This window comes from Diadema setosum, chromosome 6, assembly GCF_964275005.1.
Source record: "Diadema setosum chromosome 6, eeDiaSeto1, whole genome shotgun sequence".
Classification (NCBI taxonomy): Eukaryota; Metazoa; Echinodermata; class Echinoidea; order Diadematoida; family Diadematidae; genus Diadema; species Diadema setosum.
In genome coordinates, this window is record NC_092690.1 from 41,908,525 (window position 1) to 41,930,490 (window position 21,966).

The 21,966-nt window shown below is 37.4% G+C and overlaps 1 protein-coding gene across 1 annotated transcript in view; it reads left to right on the top strand.

Moving 5' to 3' along the window:
• Nucleotides 1–21,966, top strand: part of LOC140230253 (SID1 transmembrane family member 1-like) — a 123,165-nt gene that overhangs the window by 27,409 nt on the left and 73,790 nt on the right. The window contains exons 12-19 of the mRNA XM_072310432.1: nt 1,657–1,734; nt 4,658–4,720; nt 8,288–8,394; nt 11,724–11,864; nt 12,595–12,668; nt 13,158–13,281; nt 13,803–13,920; nt 14,715–14,851. Of these exons, the coding sequence (XP_072166533.1) occupies nt 1,657–1,734; nt 4,658–4,720; nt 8,288–8,394; nt 11,724–11,864; nt 12,595–12,668; nt 13,158–13,281; nt 13,803–13,920; nt 14,715–14,851 (842 nt within the window). The remainder of the gene's footprint in view (nt 1–1,656; nt 1,735–4,657; nt 4,721–8,287; nt 8,395–11,723; nt 11,865–12,594; nt 12,669–13,157; nt 13,282–13,802; nt 13,921–14,714; nt 14,852–21,966) is intronic.

The window sequence follows — 21,966 nt, forward strand, 5'->3', positions numbered from 1 at the left end:
TCTTGGTGTCTGCTAACTCAGTCTTAATCCCGAAAGAATGATGGAGGAATTTATTCATTAAACAATTCAGTTATTGTCCAATTCATCCTCCAGAGGTTAAAGGTCATGATACATTTTCTTCAAGAATTTTCAATGTCACCCCCATAATATGTACTATGACATGAGTGTGGTGTGCAAATAAATCTCCAGCAAGTATAGCAGCGATTATCCTATGGAAGGGGGGGGGGGATGGGGGAGGCTGTATCATACAAAGTTTAAATTAGAGAGTGGACTCATTAGTAACTCACTAATGATTGTTCTAACGTTTAACTTTGGTTTCTTTGAAGTATCAAGGCTAGTTCAAAACTTTCACCTTATTTCAAATCTGTGTATTTTTAAAACAATGATACTGTGTGTTCATCTTGACAGAGGCAATCATTTAACAGACCCTAGCATTGTCATCTTAAAGAGTTTGGTCACCAGTTACTAATATTGCAACTAATTGACAACTTGCCCTCCATTGATGTAAATAAACACCAATTATTTAGTGTTCCAGTAATAGGCATGATAACAATCATGGGCATACATACCCTGTTCTCGGGAGGAATCATTGATTGAATATGAAATATTAACATGTTGATTTGTCATACTCTGATTTATCATACCCCGAGAGTTAGAGGCTGCATTATAGCTTACTTAGCTTACTGCATCAGTTCTATACTTACTAGTACATATGTATGTACATATGTCCATGTACGTAAGTGTGTTGATAAAACTCATAGATTGAGCCATCTTCTATCTTTTTTAGGTAGAAATGTGCGCTTTATAAGAGTCTCACTATTATTTATTAGAGGCTTCAGTGATGTACAAGCCTGTCACAGTTTATTTTATCATCACAAGTCATCATGCATCATTTCAGATAGTTTCTGCTATTCCAATAGTATTATGATAGTTAGTATCTGTGAATAACTAGTGATGTGTTTCCCACTTAGTTTGCTTTTCATACAAGGTTGTAAAGTGATTTGCTGTGTGTAACATTGATCTGGGACACAATAGTAAGATTTATGATGATTTGTAGTATGATTTGTCATTAGATACAACATATTTTGAATAGAGATCACAAATTTTGTGTTGTTGTAAAGGTAAGAGACAAAGAAATTGTTGGTAAGGTTTTAATATCTCACATTGTAGTCACTGTCAAGTTGGTCTTTGTGAACTCTGTACCTCTAGGTGGAAGAAATTAACACAAGGTGAAAATTCTATCATTAACCCTTTGAAGACGAGTCCCGAGAATACTCAGGCAGGTGTCTATGGTAAATGCATATTATAGCAAAATCAGCCTGTCCTCAACGTGTTAATACCAATCTGAACCTGAGGAAAAAGTTTCAGGGGTACAACATGCAGTTATTAACTTTCACATCAATCTCTTAAGTGAGATCACATATCCTTGTGACCTCAAAAATTGTATGCAACATATAATGGCTGATTTCATGCTTGCATGACCACAATTTGCTGGATATTATTTTTTCCCACAATGCACTGGGTAAGCGTGGAGTGTTTCGGCTTGTGGCTGCATCTAATATCAAGTCCAGCATTTTTTTTTTCCATAGTGTGGATATGTTTGATCAGCAGCGGGTGATATTTACATTTCATTTCATTTTTTCATTTTCTTTGTAGAAGCAGATGGCGGCACTGAGCAGGGGGAAGTCCCCTTTGCTTCAAGGGAAAGTAGGACATCCAGCTACGGCACAGCAGGTTAGACATTCAACTTTGCATTTCTTCTCTTCTCTATGAATTTAATGTCACACATCAATCTTTTGAAGCTAACCATTTCACCATGAATCTATTCTCCTCTACTCTAATGATTTGATGTGAAATATGCTGTGCACATCAATCTTTCACATTAAAGATGCTAACCATTTCACCCTGAGCTTATTCTATATGCAAAAATTGTTTAATTAATTGATGACATCATAGTGTAGTTAAACACGGAATGATGACTTTCCCTAATAAATGTATACAACCTTGAAATTTTGGCTATAATCTTTTTGTTGAAGATTAAGTGTTTGGGTATTATAAGCTTCAGTTTGAAGAGAATTCATAGTAATCTGTATTTACAAGCCAGACAATCTTTTATTCTGCATTGTGCATTCATTTCAACTCAGTTTCAACTGCTTTGCAGCTAATGTTGTATGCAGATTATTTTCAATATTCCTTACCCATCAGCATTTTTGCTGTAATCATTCCTGTTAGTGAAATTTTGAACTGAAAAAGATTGTGATCTTGTATTTTGGTTGAAATCTTTGATTACCTTAGAAGGAAAGTCTTGTACGTCAGATTTTACTGTGATGTTGCACATCACTTTACTATATAGTTGAAACATTCATCGACTCATTGACTATGGATTAAATGTTATGAAAATATTTGGTTCATGTCTCATTTTATGGAGCAGTCATGACATAATCTGCTGGGAAAAAAAAAAGGAACAGCAAGCTTGTTTTAGGACACCCCCTCCACAAAAAAAAAAAAAAAAAGAATAAAAAAATGGAAATCTGCTAGTGTACTTGACAGAGGCTTGAGTATATGTGTAAAGGAAAAGAAAATAAGATGATAAACTCCTTGATGTATAAGACTACTACTCTAATCCATTGACTTGATATGCAGTGATGTAGTCTTTAAATCATACCTTGCTTGACTTGTCTTGATTACTCCATCTCATCCATCCATTCTGCTTCACTAAACATGCTCTGACAGATTCTGACTCTTCTGAAGAAATTATGTATGGTAAAACACTTTACTCTGCACTCATCTTAAACCATCTAGATCCTTCTCTACTACGAAGTACCATGCATGGTGTTATGGGTGTCCAGCTCTGGTATCTTATGGGTTAATGACTGGATTTAATGTGAAGTGGGGAAATGCAGTCACCTTCATATCTTGTTATGCTGTTGTGAAAATATTGAATATGTTGCTCTTTTTGATATTTTAGATTGATACTTGAAACAAGGTTAAGACTGCTCTCTTCAATTTAATGAATCAACTGTAATACCATTCATTTCATGCCAGTAAAGTTCTCAAATCTTTCCATTTCCCTTTTCATCTAGCAAAGGAAACATTCAAATCATGTTTGATAGATCATCGGCCATTTAATGACAATTGATTTAAATCCTGCAATCAATTTCATTTCTTCGTGATTTAGTATCCAAAATATATCACATTCTAACATATTTAGGAGATAAACTTATAAGTGCAGCAGCCTACATGCAATGCCAATACATCTCCTTTTCATTTTGTTAAGCTAGCTGACATGTTGTGGGACTGGATCCACCTATTGTGTTGTTATGGTGATGGGACATGAAATGTGGATTATCACATGAGAGGGGGATGCATGACTGAATATTGTTAACCCATTACAGACTAGAACTTGGTAGACTCGGGCAGGTGTCTTTAGGCAACATGTGTTCTTAAAGTTCATCTAAGGGGTCAAATGTGGTGTAGGTTTTGTTTACCCTGTAGACTGGAATTTGGTGTAATGCATGGAGTAGTTGAAGCATCGGGAAGAAAAATAACTGGTGGTGTCCTGTAAACTCAGATTCTAATTATTATCAGATGATGATTTTTAACTTTGAGGATAAGCCCTATAGGGTGCCAAGTGTCGCGTGGTCTATTGCGTTTAAGAAATAATTCATTTCAGCAATGATTTGGTTGATTTTGTGATGAAATGGCCATAACATCGATGAAATCTTTCATTTCATAATGAAATTGACTGTGACACTGCACCTCATAGAGCTTATCCTTGAGGTTAAGGATCACTGTTTGAATGTAGATAGAGTCATGTTGTGAGGCTGAGCAGCTTATTGGACTGATTGCAGGAGCATGGCATGCTGTAATTAATTCTAGTATTTTTTTAAACCCGTTGAAGACTAGTTCCGATTATTCTCGGCCTAGGGTGAATTGGAGATATAGGATAATCAGTCTATCTTCAATGGGTTAATGGATCTGGGCAAAGTAGTTTATGAAAAGCCAAAGTAGTTCTATGAAAAGCCAAAATAGTTTTATGAAAAGCCTATTCAGCCATTCCATGAGAATCAATTTACAAAGGAAACTTTACAAAGTTATGCAGACATTTTGGACTGTGTGCAACATGAGCAGAAAACATCTCTATGCATGTTTATGTCAGTGGGGTTAATGAAGACATGATGTAGCACCTAGGCACAGAGCACATTACAGTGTATACCACTTACTCACTTTATGGTAAGCCAGAGGCTGACCATAGACTACAGCTTTACTTCATGTAGTAAGACATTCTATTGTCAACATACCGAGATTAATTTTCAAAACAAATGTTGTTGAGAAGATTCTGTATCTCCCATTGATCAGTAATCTCTGAAGTTTGTATAGATTGGTGAACTGTGATTCAAATGGTAGAACAATCACATGACAAATGGCTGTAAACATTTTACTAATTCTCTTTTCTCAAACTATATGCTCCTTGTTTTTGACTAATGCATCCTTTCTTCGTCTTGATAGGACTGGGAAGAAGGGCTGAATCAAACTCTCTTTAAATGCGTCATTCCGCACGTGCCAGAATAACCATTTGAAATGTAATATGGTATGGTAGGAGATTATAGATACAGAGGTTCAATGATGGAACCTGACTGTGTGTTGATTGTTTCAGGTCCCAGTAGACGGCTGGATAGTATAGTCAGCAATGGGAGCAGCCCCCCTACAGGCAAGCTATGCATCATGTGACTATTCCTGTCATGTGACTATTCCTGTCATGTGACTATTCCTGTCATATGACTACATATTACTGTCATAGCATGTGACCATTTCTGTCATGTGACTATTGCTGTCATGTGACCATTACTGTCACATGACTATTACTGTCATGTGACCATTACTATTATCTGACTATTACACTGTAACTGTCATTTAACTTCTGCCATGACCATGTGACTGTGACTACTATAATCTCATATTTCAGTGATTTGGGTAAACATCTTTTTTTTTTCCTTTTTTTTTTAAAATCATAATGGCATGTTGTGTGTACATTGCAGTAAAAACCAATCATATCATCTTATCAACAAATGATTGTTACTCTTCTACCGGTGATACGTAAACCTCGGAATGATGTAACTGAATGTCATAAACACCATTCTGTGCAAACACCATTTTCATGAAACAATACTGAAGTTCATTGTTGATGATTACATCCTATACTAAATATTGTTGCTTTACTTCTGCATGCATTCTTTGTTATGGCTATCCATCTCATATTCACTCCTGCTACTCTAAGATTTGCTACCAAATTACATTCTTGCCCCCCCCCCCAAAAAAAAAAAAAAAAAAAAATCCAAAGAAAAGTAATAAAGATGCATTCTCACTCTGAAGAATCTTTTATTTTTTTTTCTCTCATCAAGCCCCTACACATTGTCTAACAGCTTCATATAGATATTACTCAGTGAGCTTTTACACTCACTGCTATTTATAGCATGCTATACTAATTGATTATTACTTTCCACAAGTTTCTAATTAGTAGACTTGCTAAAGGGGTAAATGCTGCATTTTTTAGTACAAATGTCCTACTTGGCACAGATGTTCCCTAGGGCAATTGAAAAATTTTCATGTAAAGAGATACTCTGTAGCTATGCAAATAAGCCTTAATTTGCATAATTTATGCAGAAATACATATAAAAATTATAAAAAAATATATCTGCATCCAGCAGAAATACCTAATTTGGTAGAAGTATACTATAGAGTAAGTGGAAACAGGCTTTTTACATCAAACTGATTATGTGGATGCAAGGATATCTGCACACATTAAGAACTTACAAGCTTGAGTTAGAAACAAAGTCTGCTTCTGAAAAAAAAGTTCCCTCAGTATACTATGAGCTATGAAATTTATACACAATAACATTTTGATAAGGCAATACTTTATGCAAAAATTGTCATGTGAACAATACAGGAGACAGTATACTTTAAGTCAAATAATCCTAGTCTCTGACTTAAAATCAGTCAATTTCAACAATAAATCAAACAGAAATAATAAAAGAGTATATTAGATGGCCTTTACAATTACTATAGGATGTGATTTGTCAACAGATTGTCGCATGCTACTGTTATTTACGAGGATCGTAAATGTCATATTCTCCCTGGTTACCATTGTTTTCCTTTGGGATAATGTAACTCCCTGGCGGTCCAAAGAATGTTATATTTCACCACATACCAGCTAATACCTGTATAGATGATCATGACCTACATGATCTTGCAGCTTTTTCCTAAAAAAAAATAATTATGTTAACTGGTTTTGTATAAAGATGTCAGAGGTGAAAATTAAACAAAAATACACAGGTAAAAATGTAAAAGGTAAGAATGTGAGAGGTTATACATGTGTACATCAAAATTAACTTTCATGCGACCCATATATTAAATGCAATGACAGTGATGACTATACCATGTCACTGAATTCCATGTCCTTTCCTACTTATCAAGAGGAAACAAAAACACTTAAGAGGGGAGGGCTTAACATTTTTTCGATAATCAACAAGGGTATCACTGTCAGGTAGAACATGCACATACAACATGTACTAAGTTTCATGATAGCTTGATTCACATTCGAGATATGGAAGAAAAAGTGAAATATAGCACTTTCATCGGAGCTTTGACCTTTTGGCAGGAAATTTCCCAGAGAATCCCCATTAAGTAATACATGTATATATTAAGTTTCAAGAAAAATCCTACAAGCATGTGCAAAATATGAGGGAAATAGTGAAATTTTGAGGGCCCAATTGACCTTGATCTTTGACCCCTAACCTTTGACAAATGACCCCTAAATTCCCTAGAAAATCCCTGCCAGTACCAAGTTCCATGAAGACACCTTGAACCATTTGCGAGATACAGAGAAGAAAAAGTGAAATTTTAACATTTTCACCTGACCTTTGACCTTTGACCTCTTGACCTCAAACTCTCTGGAGAATCTTATTTTGGTAGTACATGTATGCAGTCACTAAGTTTTAAGAAAATACCATCAGGCATTGCATAGATATGGGGGAAACAATGAAATTTTTGCATTGACCTTGAACTTTTTGACCTTGGACCTCTTGTCGATTTTACTTAAAACAGCTTAATTAATTGCCCCATCATACGTCATCCTTGGACCAAGTTTGGTGAAATTTGCTTAATCCAGTCTTGAGTTATCGCGTAAACTAGTACAATTTCTTAAGTCGACCTTGACCATTGACTTCTGGTACATTCAGGTATTAATATGCACAATATGCTAATTAGGTGGTATTTGCATAGAGAAATAGTGCTTTGATATTACAAACCATTTCCTTTTGACCAATAAAGGATATGCATACTACTTTGGTAGTTTTTATCATAAAATGCAGTTTGTAGACTGTAAGGAAAACTTTGAAAATAAAGTTACTTTTTACTTTAATTTCTTTAGTAATTATGTAAATTCATTTAGCTGGTAAAGATGGTTCAATTATTCAAATTCTTTTCTCATTTTGTTTCATAGAGTGTTTCTAACGGGTTATATCTATCTAGGATGAGATTTAAGGGGGGTTTCATTATTTACAAATCAATTTGCATATCTCACATGATTATGCAAATTTTATGTTCATTTACATAGATATGACATCAGTTCTTGCAGGAATTGTTTCCACATACTCTATCGAATACTTCTCTCAAATTAGGTATTTCTGCTGGATGCACATATATTTTTAAATAATTTTTATATGTATTTTTGCATAGATTATGCAAATAAGGCTTATTTGCATAGATACAGATTGTCTCTGTAGATGAAAAAATTCCAGTTGTACCGAGGAACATGTATGCCAAATAGGACATTTGTACTATAAAATGCAGTGATCACCCCCTTTTTTCGCCCTTATCAAGCCTACTAAATCTAATGTCCACCAGTGGTCACCTTGCACATGTACAGTAGATTGCTAAAACACTACAAGAGTTGATACTTGAAGGACAGTTTGCTCTATATTAGAAGTAATTATGGTAATATCCTGTCCAAACAAGCCTTAGCTTGCTGTCAAAGTATTATTATTTGACCAAGATAAGTGTACAACTGTATGTATGGTGATTCACACTTTTTTCAGTGTGTAGGAAGTATTGTCGTTGGAAAGAGTTTAGAAATACAGATGTTCACACCTTGAATCAAACTCCATGTTTTAATGTGAGCATTGTAACTACAGTAGATTATTGACTTCAGCTATGTTACCAAAAGCCTAGATTGGAGACTATGCTATTTCTAATCCCTGACCATTGGTTGCTATAGATACAACCCCAGGCTCAGTGAGAAGACGAGGGGAGGATGGCGGTAGTACGGACAGCGAGGATGAAGACATTGACATGTTGGATGATATCGAGTCTACCAAGGAGGTTTACAGAACAAAGGTCTGAACAACTAGACTAAGTAACTGTGCTTTTAAAGACCTAATAAAATGCTTGCAAAATTTTTTAATATGCAAAAGAAATGTAAAATATATGTCATGATTATCAATGTAAATATGTTGTCAGTGTCGTTCCGGTTTTCATCGCTTCTAGAAACTCCCCCAAATATCACATTTTTGGAGGACCCCGTTGCAGCTTTTGCGAAAAAGATAGTCACGTGACCAACACCCCTGAACCGATTGATGACGTATAAGCACGGAGTTGTGCTCAGTTAGCAGACGCCGCTCAGCACAAGCACTCAGATTACTAGCTTGGTACACGCGCGTACACGATAGCTAGCCCGGCCGCGCCAGGCCCGGGCCCCGCGGGATGTGCGCTCCCGGTCGACACACTGACTGTCGACATGTACGCATTACCACCTACATTATCACTAAGTTAGCTTGCACAGATACCTGGTACCTCGAGCATAATGTCTTCCCCTATCGATGTATATGGGTAAACTTCGACATTGATGATGATGATGAAGACTGCAGCTCTGACGACAGCGGAGAGGAAGAGGAGGCACATGAAGTTGAAGGGGAAGATGGGGAGGGAGAGGCAGCCGATGAACCAGAACGTTATCGTGGGGCTGCACCTTACCGATATGAACCAGCTGCATCTCCCCCGCTGCCAGTGCAAGAGCGTATGAACATGGCACCAAGCCCGAGAATAGACCTCACGGAAACGATCGCCTAGGAAATACAGAGTGGTATGTCTGGTATGCCCCCATGTAGTTTAACGTTAGAAAGGATACACTGTATTCTACATGACTGACATTGTAAGTTGTAACTGTCTAGTAAGTAGATTAGAAGAACAGGCCCAGCTCGCTCACAAAGTGAGCGGCTACTCCGGCCGCAGCAAGCAAGCGGGAGCGTCCCGGCCGTGGCCTGGCCCGTCGGCCGGCGCTTACGAGTTAAACTACCAGTAGTAGTCTAGTAGTAGATCTAGTAGCAGTCTACTAGTAGTTATAATAGTCTACTACTAGTAGTAGTCTACTAGTACTACTACTAGTAGTGTACTATTACCACTACGGCACTAGGTCTAGTAGACTAGTAATTAGCAGAATCTTTGGTAGTAGTACAGAGGCTACACTCTAACGATTAACGGTTAGGGGGATATGTTGTTACAGGGTGGGTCGTGGCTAAAAAAAAAAAAAAGAAAAAAAAAAAGCCTAACACGTTAACCAGTTTCCCATAGTCAGTTTCTGCAATATGATCAGTAATTTAGATGCGTCATTTTCTAAGAAAAACGATACCAAGAATGATCGTCAATTTTGGTCGAGTAGTTTTTGTTTTATGCTAAAAATCATACTGTGGAAGGAAGCCCAAACGCCGTGACCGATGAATGCCACGGTGGGGCTGGATTCACGAGTAGGTCTAGGCCTATAAAGCAGGCGAGTCGCCGTAGTATTAGTACAGACACGCAGTGGTGGTGGGGCTATCGTGAAATAGGCCCCACCGCAGTCACGCGTGCACCGTACCCGTGCGTTTATAGCAAGCAAGGGTAGGTCCTCCTAGGGTTTAGGGTTAGGTAGGGTTGTATTTATGGTTAAATTGGCCGTTAAATTAGTCGAGCCGAGGGCCATATTATGAAGTCATTTTCGCCGCATTCACGAGTATTCACTGTGGAAGGCAGCCCCACCGCCGTGCTTACCTACCGAGATGAACGCCACACGGTGGGACTGAAACAGGCGAGTCGCCGTAGTATTACTATTAGTACAGACACGCAGTGGTGGGGCCTATTTCACGAGTTTGCCGAAAATAATGGATATCCAAGCGTACCACAGTTGTAATCTGTATTATTGGCAGTATTAAATCCGATACAGTTCATTAAATATTCTTTTGTCTAAAGGCTTAGCCAATGACAATAGTGCAGCGCAGCACCTGCTATGCGGTCGCTAGCTCGCTCCCACGCAGCGCCAGCGCTAGCCAGTGCAGCCGGCGGCGGCCGCGCGCCGGCTGTCGCTGCGCTGCGCTAGCATAGCCTTGCCAGCTCGCTGGCTACGGCTAGACTGGTCGTGAACGACTCCGTTCTTAGACGTCATCACAATTTAGAAGTGATAGTGCGCCGCATGCGGTGAAAGTATAGCAAGTTTTCCAAAACCGAGGAAATTGCATCCATTATGTTAACAAATATAGAACAAAATTCAGAACAGTAAAAAAAACCGCACAACCATAGAATTACTTAGAATTTAACATTTAATATTATTACATCATTGAGAAAAAAATGCCTGAACCATTTTATTAGGTCTTTAATGTCAAGTACCGTACTACACTTCACCCTGACTGTACTAACTCTGAAGGATATTGTTCTGTTACATGATCATCGGGAACTACAAGTTGTAGGGTGTGAATTATTGGTTTTCATGAGGTTCTCTAAAAATACTGTACTCGGGGCATTTCTTGCTACCTGCAGACTCAAATAACTTCCACTTCAAAGATGTGAGAATTATTTTTTTTTTTATGATGAGAATCTCATGAATGATTTTATGGAGTTATTGTAGAAGAAGACTATCCATTAAGGACTGTTTAGTTTTTCGACCAAAGAAGTAATTATGATATATGGCAAAAGTTGGTTGTTTGTATAGATGAATGAATGAATGAATGAATGAATGAATGAATGAACGAATGAATGAATGACTGAATGAATGGATGGATAGATGACTGGATAGATATAAAGTCTGGCCAATAGATGATTCTTTTAATGACACAGATCCAAAACAAAGTTATGACATCACTCCTAGAAACCCATACTACCACAATACGGGATTTTCAGGTCAATCATAGGCAGATTTTGCCTTATTCTCTACCTTTTGATGTGTCTGTCACATTCCATTTGAGGTAGATGACATAGAAAAGATGGAAGGTTTTTCATCATCATTGCTGTGAATTATGAGGCTGAACATCTGAATGAAAGATATATATAAAAAAAGAAAGATAAAGATGATTATAGCAAAATAGACTACAGACAAGAACCACTCTACTCTACACATGTACAGCCAGTATAAAATGTCAAATGTTTTTCTATCTCAGAGCCTGACAATGTTCTTTCATAGCATGTAAAAAGTCCTTTCTTTAGAAAGGTTTCTGTCTGGTGATTTTTTTTTCCAAGGTGCCTAAAGAACATGACTCACAATGTGGTTTGTATGGAGAACATTAGTCTTCAGATTTTTACAGTGAAAATCTTTTTTTCATCCTTAACCTGTTATATCATGCCATGTCCACATCATGATATTAGATTTGACTGTTTCTCAGAAAATACCGAGGTAAATGTTGAATCATTCTCTTTGTCAGATGGAACTGTTTGTGAGTGACCTTTCCCGCAAGAAGCCCAACTCTCTCGAGAAGAAATACAACCGCTACGCCTGGAACCTCTTCACTGTTTCTGTCTTCTATGCTCTGCCTGTTGTCCAACTTGTCATCACATATCAAGTGGTAGGAACTTAGAGTTTAAATTAACTTAGAATGATGTCAGTGCTAATCTATAATGTTTGTTGTGTATAGTGAACAAGGAAAAGTGTATTTTTAGAGTTCAACTTGTCCTTAAGAGAGGAGATTGAAACAAAAAATCGCTCATATGTTAGTTAACTGTTAGCTTAGGTTAACATGTTATTTAAAATGTTAAATGTGCTTCAAGAGAGCTTGCAGTGTGACAAAGACCAAACTGAGTCACCAACCTCACCAAACCTAGCAAGATACACAGAAGCTTTTCTCTAAACTTTGTTCTCAGCCTGTAGCCACTATCCATATGGTCATTCTAACGAGGCTATGATAAAGATAAATTTTCTATCATGCTCAAACTCATCTTACACATGATACAGTGTAGATTTGAAATCATAATTTATCTTCTGGTACTTAGATTACCTCACCTCAAAGGTAGTTGTGTGAAAAGCAGCCAAAATTGTATGATTGAAGATCACAGTGAGTAGGTTATCGTTTGTTTGTCTGTTTTTTTAAGTAACATGTGAACTATCAGGGATTTGAACATATTTATTTAATGCTGGTGTGTGCATTGCTTGAAAAATGGTCCTAGGTCATACATGTATTGATTACAATGTGTTCGATTGATCTTCATTTGTTGTAACATGCCTTATGATGACCAATATGCAAAGTTGACTTGTGATGTCATCCACTTTGTTTAATGTATTTTTTTATTTGTTTCCAGGTCACCAAAACTACAGGGAACCAAGATTCCTGCTATTATAACTTCATGTGTGCAAAGCCTTATGGGTGGTTCAGGTAATGAAAAGCGGCTATGGTTGTAGATGTACACATTGTAGGTAGAAGCCTACAAATCAATGTTTTACCACTAATATATTAAAGCGAATTTTATTAGGTCACAATCAAAAATCTTTTACCTTGTGTGAGCCTTCGCCTACTGTTTTCTGCAGGCTTCTTTAGGCTGGCGTTGACTCGCTGTAGATGGGGTATCGGCAGTCTTACAGTGCGAGAGAATGGGAATGTACGCTGAAGATAATTTGTATTACCCCACGTCACGATTTATAATGTGTTCACGCCCCCTCTGAATGTGATAAGAGAAGCTATCCAGAGAATTGTCAACTTTTCTGTCAAGTTAAATGCCTTCTTCAGAGTCTTATCTCATATCATTATCTTATAATGGATAATACAATATGTACCTTAATAGATGTATGGATTTGATTTTCACTGTACTGATTTGAGGATGTTGTAATTGTATTTAAGTTGTGATCCCATTTCTGTCATTGACAGTGCCTTCAACAATGTGTTCAGCAACACTGGCTATGTGTTTCTAGGATTTCTCTTTCTACTGCTGGTCTGGAGGCGAGACTACATCCATAAGAAGCGAGTAGAGATGGGTTACATCAATGAGACGGTCAGTCCATCAACCGACAAGACTTGCATTTCATTCAGGTTACATTAGGACGTCAGAAAATACAATGTTCTTGTAGAATTTGTGCCTATTTATTTTTTCAAAAGCATATCAAACGTCTTCTGTACAATTGTGCAAAAGATTAAAGCATTGTTGAATTATGTTATAGTGATTTTTACAATAAACCTGTTCCGATTTTGCAGTTGTACTTATTCTGAGACCTTCAAGTGATAAGAATGAAGCTAATGATAGAACAGTACACAACAAATTCTGCTTTAACATCTTGAATGAATGAATTCATTGATACACTGTGTAATATTTTCCTTTAACACTCCAAGTAAATGAACTAATTTGTAAAATTTGTAAATGAACTAAACTGTGTATATCATATTTCCCTGTAAAAAAAAAAACAAACTCAAATTGATAAATTTGGTGGTACTATCATATTTTTTCTAGCATCTGGAATGAATTCAGTGATACACCGTGTATGCCATCTATTACACCTTGTATATCACAATCTGCAGGTGAATGGCATCCCCAAACACTATGGTCTTTTCTATGCCCTTGGCTATGCCCTTGTCATGGAAGGCATAATGAGTGGATGTTATCATGTGTGTCCTAACAGAGCTAACTACCAGTTTGGTGAGTACAGAGTGTCAGCAGCACGGCTCATCTTCGTCTGTGTGTGTTTTTTTTGTTTGTTAACCCATTGAAGAGCAGTCTCTAGTATACTGGGGCAGGTGTCTATGGGCAATACGTGTTAAGGCCAAATCAGTTCATCCTCAAGGGGTTAATTTTGTGGTAAACATTGTGAAACATTGCAGATCCACAAATCATTATTATGGTAGACATCAACCAGACCTAACCGAATATGTGTTGAAAACTTTTTGAATCCTAAAGCTAATTCAGAAGATAAGAGAAGTTGGCTCGGTGATAATGACACATTTTTTTTTTGTTGGTCAAAATCAAAATCAATGATGCTGGTTATGTGGCTAATAGTGATGATGATTTGAAAGATAATATGATTTTCATTGAACTTTTGATGTTTATGACGTCTCTGCCATTACCATGGTGAATGCGAAGCCTAGTTGTAAGTGATCATGTCACATGATGACAAACTCCCATCACATGATCACCCAATTCCATCACATGATCACCCATTTCCATCACATGATTACTCCAGAGTGTCACATGACTGCTCTCTCCCACATGCAAATATTGAATATTCTCTTGACAAATATAAGAATACTGTTGATGGCTAAATGATGAAAAATAAGATTATTCACCAAGGCTCTTGTATATTTCATGACTGATTGTTCAAATTTAAATGTGTATTTGTAAAGTGAGCTGCATTTTCAAAAAGAATGTATGCATGTAATCCCCCAGGTTCACATACAGATGTTACAATTTGTACTTTTTGGTTGTTTCCAACCTAGATACGGCTTACATGTACATGATAGCATGTCTTGGGATGCTAAAGATGTATCAACAGAGACATCCAGACATCAACGCCAATTCCTACATCTCCTTTGCCCTCTTTGCTCTCATCCTTTTTATTGGTTTTCTAGGATTGGTGAGTATCTAACACTCTTTTCCAGGATTGATGAATATCTATCAACACTCAAACATTGTCAGACCATGGAGCTACTGTTAGTAGCTCCATGGTCAGACTAACAGCTTCTTGTTGCAACTAATTGACAAATTGCCCTACATCGACATACATATGGTAAGCACCAAATTAATTGGTGTTCTAGTAGTAGCCATGATAGTAAAATCATGAGCATGCTTATGTGGGCTGGATTTAACCAACAACCATCTGATCACTGTACAGGTGTCTTATCAACTAGACCACTGAGCATCTGCCTGACAGCCAGTTCTGGTCCTTATACCATGTAGTGGATACTGCATATAATTGATGGAATTCTTGCTTAGACAAGAATTTCATTAATTTGAATAACCGTTTCTTGTCTACCATTCACTTTGAAACAGTGTAATTTGTAGAGGGAATTCTACCTATCTTTTTTCTCTCTCACGGTTTCTTTTTTTTTTTCTTTATTTTGGATCTCCTTTTTATCATTGAAAATCACTTTCAAACAGAATTGACCCTTTGCAACTGATTGACAAATTGCCCTACATCGACGTAAATAATTTACGTTAATGTAGGGCAATTTGTCAATCAGTTGCAATGAAATCATCTTGACAGAAGAATTTCATGAATTTGAAGAATTACCCTTATTCATGACTACCTCAATAAGTTGAAGGACAGAACATGAATAGTGCCCTCTATGGTACAAACTATGGAATAGCAGGAGATGATAAAGTGGGGAAAGCCCCTCTTCACTTGTTGTTCTCGTAATGGAAGAAGAGAATGTGGTTAATCAGACAGTTCCTCATTAGATCAAGGGTTGTTTTGTACTTCATGTCCCCATTCAGTGGTACATATTTAACACTAAAGATCTTACATGACCCTTTATTCAATTTACACCTCTCTTGATTTTCACAGCTGCTTGGGATAGGTCTGGATTTGCTGCAAGCTAATTTGATACCTTGTTGTGATTTCCTTCCACAAACGTTTTCATTGTGCATCATAATACTTATTTTCATGTCAGATATGATTGCTTGCAAATGTACATGTAATTATGAATCATTTTTCTAAAAATCCCAGATCATTCATAAAATATATTCTGTAGAAGAATTAATGACCAAAAACATAGAATATCATAAGAAAGCTGCTACACTCCATACAAAGGAAATAAAAGTGACAACTTTATTTTATGATTAGTTGGGCATAGATTGAATTAAAACTAACCTCCAAAAGGATGTGTTCTACATGTACAATGACCAGACTTGTGAGAGATGGTGAAAATGTGTGTCACCAACATCCCATCAGAGCCATGAACACTGTACGGGGTGCTTTGTGTTAAGATACAATGTATGTACTTTTACTAAAATCGATTGAGAAATTAAGGATATCACTCATATTCTTTCGTCTGATCTACTTATCCATAGTTTCCCAAATCATTTTAAGCAATATGTCTTCATTCACAACCAAATTATAGAAACTATGATTTAGAATGTCTTACAGGTATTTAATAACGACTTTCATTGATTTCATGGAAAATACATTTTGTTGCCCACATTAAGTAATTTGACTCATGGACCTTCATTTTAACAGTCATGGCATTTTAGTTTCCCCTACTAACAGGTGGATATCAGTCAGAGTGAGATGCACTAATAGCAATAGCAACCACTCTATATTGATGCAAAAAGCTGTATGGGACTTTGAATATGGCAGGGTGATTTGTTTGAATCAAGCTAAGCCTCATTCCTTTTTCAGTCTTTAATATATTCCACCTTGTAGCCCTCTTCAAATCAGAGGGATAGACTGCCAGTTTGGGCCCACTCATGAAATCAGTAATATGTAGAGATAGGAGATAGAGGAAGTGTGCTTACATTCATCTCCCTTTCCTTTGGCTGTGCCAATGTCTGCCTTGTGCAGAGTATAACCTGAATGTGAATTAGGATATCATATCTAGGAGACCAGTTGAGTTAGCAGTTAAGTACTGATGAGTGTGGCCTGAAGACAGGATGGGGTGCTATGAGCAGGAAAGACCCTCACAACCTGGGGGGAAATCTGTCAGTAATCCTAAGCCTGCCTGGCCAGCCTAATTAGCCTAATTGACGAGTCGTAAAATACTTCTCCTACACTTCTGGCAGGATGATAAACACCAGCTCTCCCCCTCTGCTGACCGTCCACTTAATCGGTCAAGAAGACCTGTTACTTTGAGATGACTTTCAAGTGAAAGTTTCATGTAGCCTTCATGAGATACTGACTCACTTAGTGATTCCATGTCTGCTTATCTGCCTACATAAGCAAATGACTGCTCCATACACAGTATACATAATGTGCCTCTGATAACAAGAAATACATTGTAGAAACTTAGACAAACCCATCTGTGGTGGCCTCCTGTGCTGAGATCACTACATTTCATTTCACTGTCTTAACCCATTGAGGATGGGCTGAGTTTGCTATGACACGCATTTCTCATAGACACCTGCCTGATTATACTCGGGACTCGTCCTCAATGGGGTAAGAGTAGTCTGGAGTCAAGAAACCTGTATAGAGAGACCACTTGTTTGTAAAGGTCACTTTTCTGTAAGACCGGGTCTCTTTCCTCTTCCTTTTTTTTTCTTATTTGTAAATTAAAGAAGAAATTAAATTCAATATGTATCGTTTGCACTTTTGAATGATGGGATGCAATATTTTCAAGGAGAGGCAATAAATGTCTGTAAAATGATCACCTTGTGTCAAGAAATGACGGAATGTTTGAATTTGACAGTGCTTGCCTTGTATCTACCTTCAGTTGGCCTTTGCCATGTAAATGTGCTGTATGTTACTGTGGACAATGGATCAGGTCATATACATAGTTGCAAGGAATGATGTGACATATTGCTGGAGTATTTTTAATGGATCTAGTCATTTGGCTTTAAGGAATGGTGCTGAATGGCTAGAGGATTGTAACAAAGGGTCCTTCACTTATTGGTATGAGGAATCATAGAAATTATCAGGAATTATAAAAATATGTTCATTTTTGCTTCATATTGATGGCTTCTCCCTCCTGTTCCAAATGACACACAGTGACAGGTAATAGTCTGTGTCTGTAGTCAGCTTGGTGAAGTGAACTTTTAGGGGGTTACCAACAATCATCAAATTTGCTATAGAGACTACCTCTCTGGGTTAGCACTCTATGCTTTGTGAGACCTCAAATGGGAGTGTTGACATTTCTTGGTTAAAACTGTCCTATACAAGGTGCCTCTTTAACCCGTTGAGGACGAGTCCCGAGTATACTCGGGCAGGGGTCTATGGGAAATGCGTGCTGTAGCAAAATCAGCCCGTCCTTAGGGGGTTAAAATGTTCTCCTTGAGAGAGGGAGAGTCTTTAGTTCATTAAGAGAGCGGATGACGTGATGACACAACATTCACTGAGCCTTGAACAATGAATCTGTCATGTCTCAGAAGACTGAATCACCTCCCTGGCCTTCAACTCATGACTAGTTACCAGCTTTATTTCTTGGTTTGTTTGTCTGCCAAGATATTAGAAATGCTACCTGTAAAGTAGCTACTGTATGATATAACCTGTTCCTTACAGGGACCTGGTATACCAGGTTCCCGTGGGAGCAACTGATATACGGGAACCTGGTATACCAGGTTTCAAAGATGAAGACAAGAATGCCTGCTTTCATGGCCAAAATTTGTGCTTCTGTGTGTTATAAAGTCCCCAAAAATGGGTTTGATAAAAAAATTAGAGTTTATTCTATCAGCACATGTTCTCTTTCTCTTGGAAGAAGTCGTATATCACAGTATTTTTCACCTTTATTCTGATTTAGTGTGTCCTCTCTCTGCAGTTGCAAAACTCATATGAACATGTGCATTAGCGATCCAAGCTGATCATGATAGACATCTGTGTTCGCTGACCCCAGTCATCGCATTCTGGTGCCTGATTTGTGTAGAACAACAGAGTTTGTGAGCCCATCAGCGCACGGTCTATTCATACCTCGTGCCCGATCGATATTTCTATTGTTCAAGGGCACATGTAGTTGACCGTGGGGGAGGGGTTGCATGCACCGCTTGACTGCTTTTGCACAGGTGGATTACCAACGTGTCTGTTCTCTGTCCATGGGGCAAAAGAATCTCGTTTGGGGACATTGAAGGTATTTAGAGAATTGCGGGAGGAACGGGTTAAGAATGTATTGCACATACATACATTGTACCGGGTAATGACTTTCCCCTTAAGTCCTTCCGTGTGTAGGGTTTGAAATGTGAAGGTACAATGTACAGTGTAGTGTTGTATTACACAGGGAATTCCCACAAGGAAAGGAGTTAAAATAGCAGTGTTGTGGTAGTGTGTTAAGACTGATACTGATGTAGTCATACCAGTGTCAATGGTAGTTCGAATGTGTGTGTGTGTGTGTTGTTGTAATTGGGAATCGGTATCTGATATCATTTGAAAATGAGCATTACATGGCATGACATTGTACTGTAATACAAAACTTAGTAATACACATGTGACCGTGCACCTCAAAACGAACATAAAGTCGCACACACTGATTTTGCGTGAGGACTGAAAATAAGTGAAATGGGTCAACCTAGCCGAACTTGACTTTTTCATATTTTCTGAAAGAGTGGGTCTTCTTTTACATTATGCTAAAATTTGGTATCATAAAATGGGCAGGAAAGTGTGTTTTTTTCTAGCAGTTTATCTCGAACATTTTTGGTAGAATAGTGTGATCAGGTGTGTCTTTAGAATCCCTTTTTCATTTCTGAAAAACCTTGTCCACACTCTTCACTTTCAACTCTAATAACTTTTAAAAGGATAGTGCTACTGCTTTGAAAGTTGGCATTAATTATGAACAGAATGTGTTAATGAGGCATGCTTAATTTCAGTTTAATCTGATAATCCCTTCATTGTGGTTACTCTGGTGGTTTACTTCCTGTTTTTTGTCCCATTCATCGCACAGCCAGCACGGTTTGGTAAAGATTAAGCGCTTGAATAGACACTGTACTTCAGAGCCTCTTTTCTCAGTTCACACTTTTCCTGAGTTTGTGCTTTCTTTCTAATATTTAGATAGGTTAGGAGAGTCCATTTGATTTGAGTTATACATCATTTTAAAGCTTAAAGTGTGCTCTTTCAGAATATGGTCTTAACTTAAAAATTCATGTCTGGCGACTTTTTGTTTGTTTTGAGGTGCAGGGTCACATATAATCACAACTTCCTTCTGATAGGCCCCTTTGAAAAATCTGTAAGAAATCATGTTGTATGGAAAAACAGTCATATATAAACTGTCTTCAAGTCCTGTAAGTGATTTATTCACTGGTTTATGTCTTTCAATGTACAGCATTCCTCAACTTGCAGTGATGGGAGTTCAGGTGTGCTTGAGCTATGGAATATAAAATGCTGTGTTTATTTAATTCCAATGCTGTAGGAAAAAAAAAAAACAATACAGAAGCGTCTTATCTTAGAACTGTATGTTGTAGCAGTTTGTATGCCTTGATTTTCAGGGAGATACTTCTCTTCCAGAACTACTGAAAATTCTGCCATTAGTTTATAGACAGGGAACATTTGAACAAATGGTATTTCATTATAAAGTGTAACAGAATGTCAGACCAAATCACATACGCAGAGAAAGTTGAATTAATGCGAATTCCATCGCCTATGGAAGGATTGCCACATCTAAAACAAAACGCAACAAACAAGACAAATGCACAAAAGAGCTGTGTGACCGAATTACATATAAGATTACAGTGTATCTGTGATTGGTTCTTAGTCTCTACAAGTCATCAGTGCCACATGTAAGAGCCATTAGGAATTTCCTTCTGCACTAAAAACATCCTGTTTAGTCTGCAGTATTGTGTAACCAGGTGATAATGTACAAATACCTGCCTGCTATATTTCTCTGGGTTGTATGTTGTATCGACATGTATGTGTGTGTGTGTCAGTATGTGTGTTTCCAGGTAGAGTATAACAAACTCCCCAGAGGACAAATTGAGTAAAACATAAGATATTCTAGCAAGAAGAAAACACACACTTTGTTCTTGCTTGGTTTTTCATTCAGCTGTCTGGAATATGTTTCAGATGCAGCTAAAAGGATATTTAAGTGTAGTGATTCTATCATTCAATGCTGGATGATTTTATGAAGATGTCTTTTGACCCTGAATATTCCACCTCATTTTGCTTCCTATCCCATCATGCATCAGCATTTCTATGATTGTTTGTTTGTTTTTTCTTTCTCTTGTTTAACCCTATTCTAACTGGGCTATTTGAGACCAAGTTTTTACTGGGGGGGGGGGGGTCAATTTGACCCCCCCTTCAGATCTCGGCCGCCGATCGCGCAATCGCCGCAAAATTTTGCCTGAACATAGAGCCGGATGTCAACTACAAGATTACATGGTCATACAATAGAAAAATTTTGATTTCATATTTTTTAATAAATTAATTATGCAAATTAACGCATGAAATCATATTTTCACCTATAACTCCATCAAAAAGACTGAAGGATTATTAAATTTTTGTGTCAGAGTTCCTCAAGACACATCAAACAATTTTCTAGTAAAAAAATAGCGCAATCAAAATCATTTTCTTTTGTTTTTTATTGTTTTGTTAATTTCTTATGTATTTTATTGTTTTTTCGATCTTTTGTTTTCCATTGTTTTTTTGCCAAAATTTGTTGGAGGCACTTTTTCAAGCTTATCTACATTAGAATTGATTTATTTCAATGGTTAAAAGTTGAAATAATCTAATTTATATCAATTAAACAAAAAAACACAGTTTGCATTGGATTTGCACACGAAATCATGAATTCGAGCGTTTTTCGGGTTGACATGCATATGCAAAACATTGCATAACTTCAGAACGGTGTACCCGGACGTCGCAAATTTGGTCTCAAAATATGCGGGAGATTCGAATGAAAAAAGTCACGAAACGACGCGGCAAAATCTTTGCGCGTTGCGGAATCATGGCGCGAAACGTCGAGGGGGGGGGTCAATTTGACCCCCCCCCAGTTAGAATAGGGTTAAAGGAGTAACTGCTGCTGTTTTCCACATATGACTAAATGCCTGTTACGAGCATGTTGGTAAGGGTGTACACTAAAAAATTAATCAGTTAGGATCAATCTAGACTCTTCCTCAGTT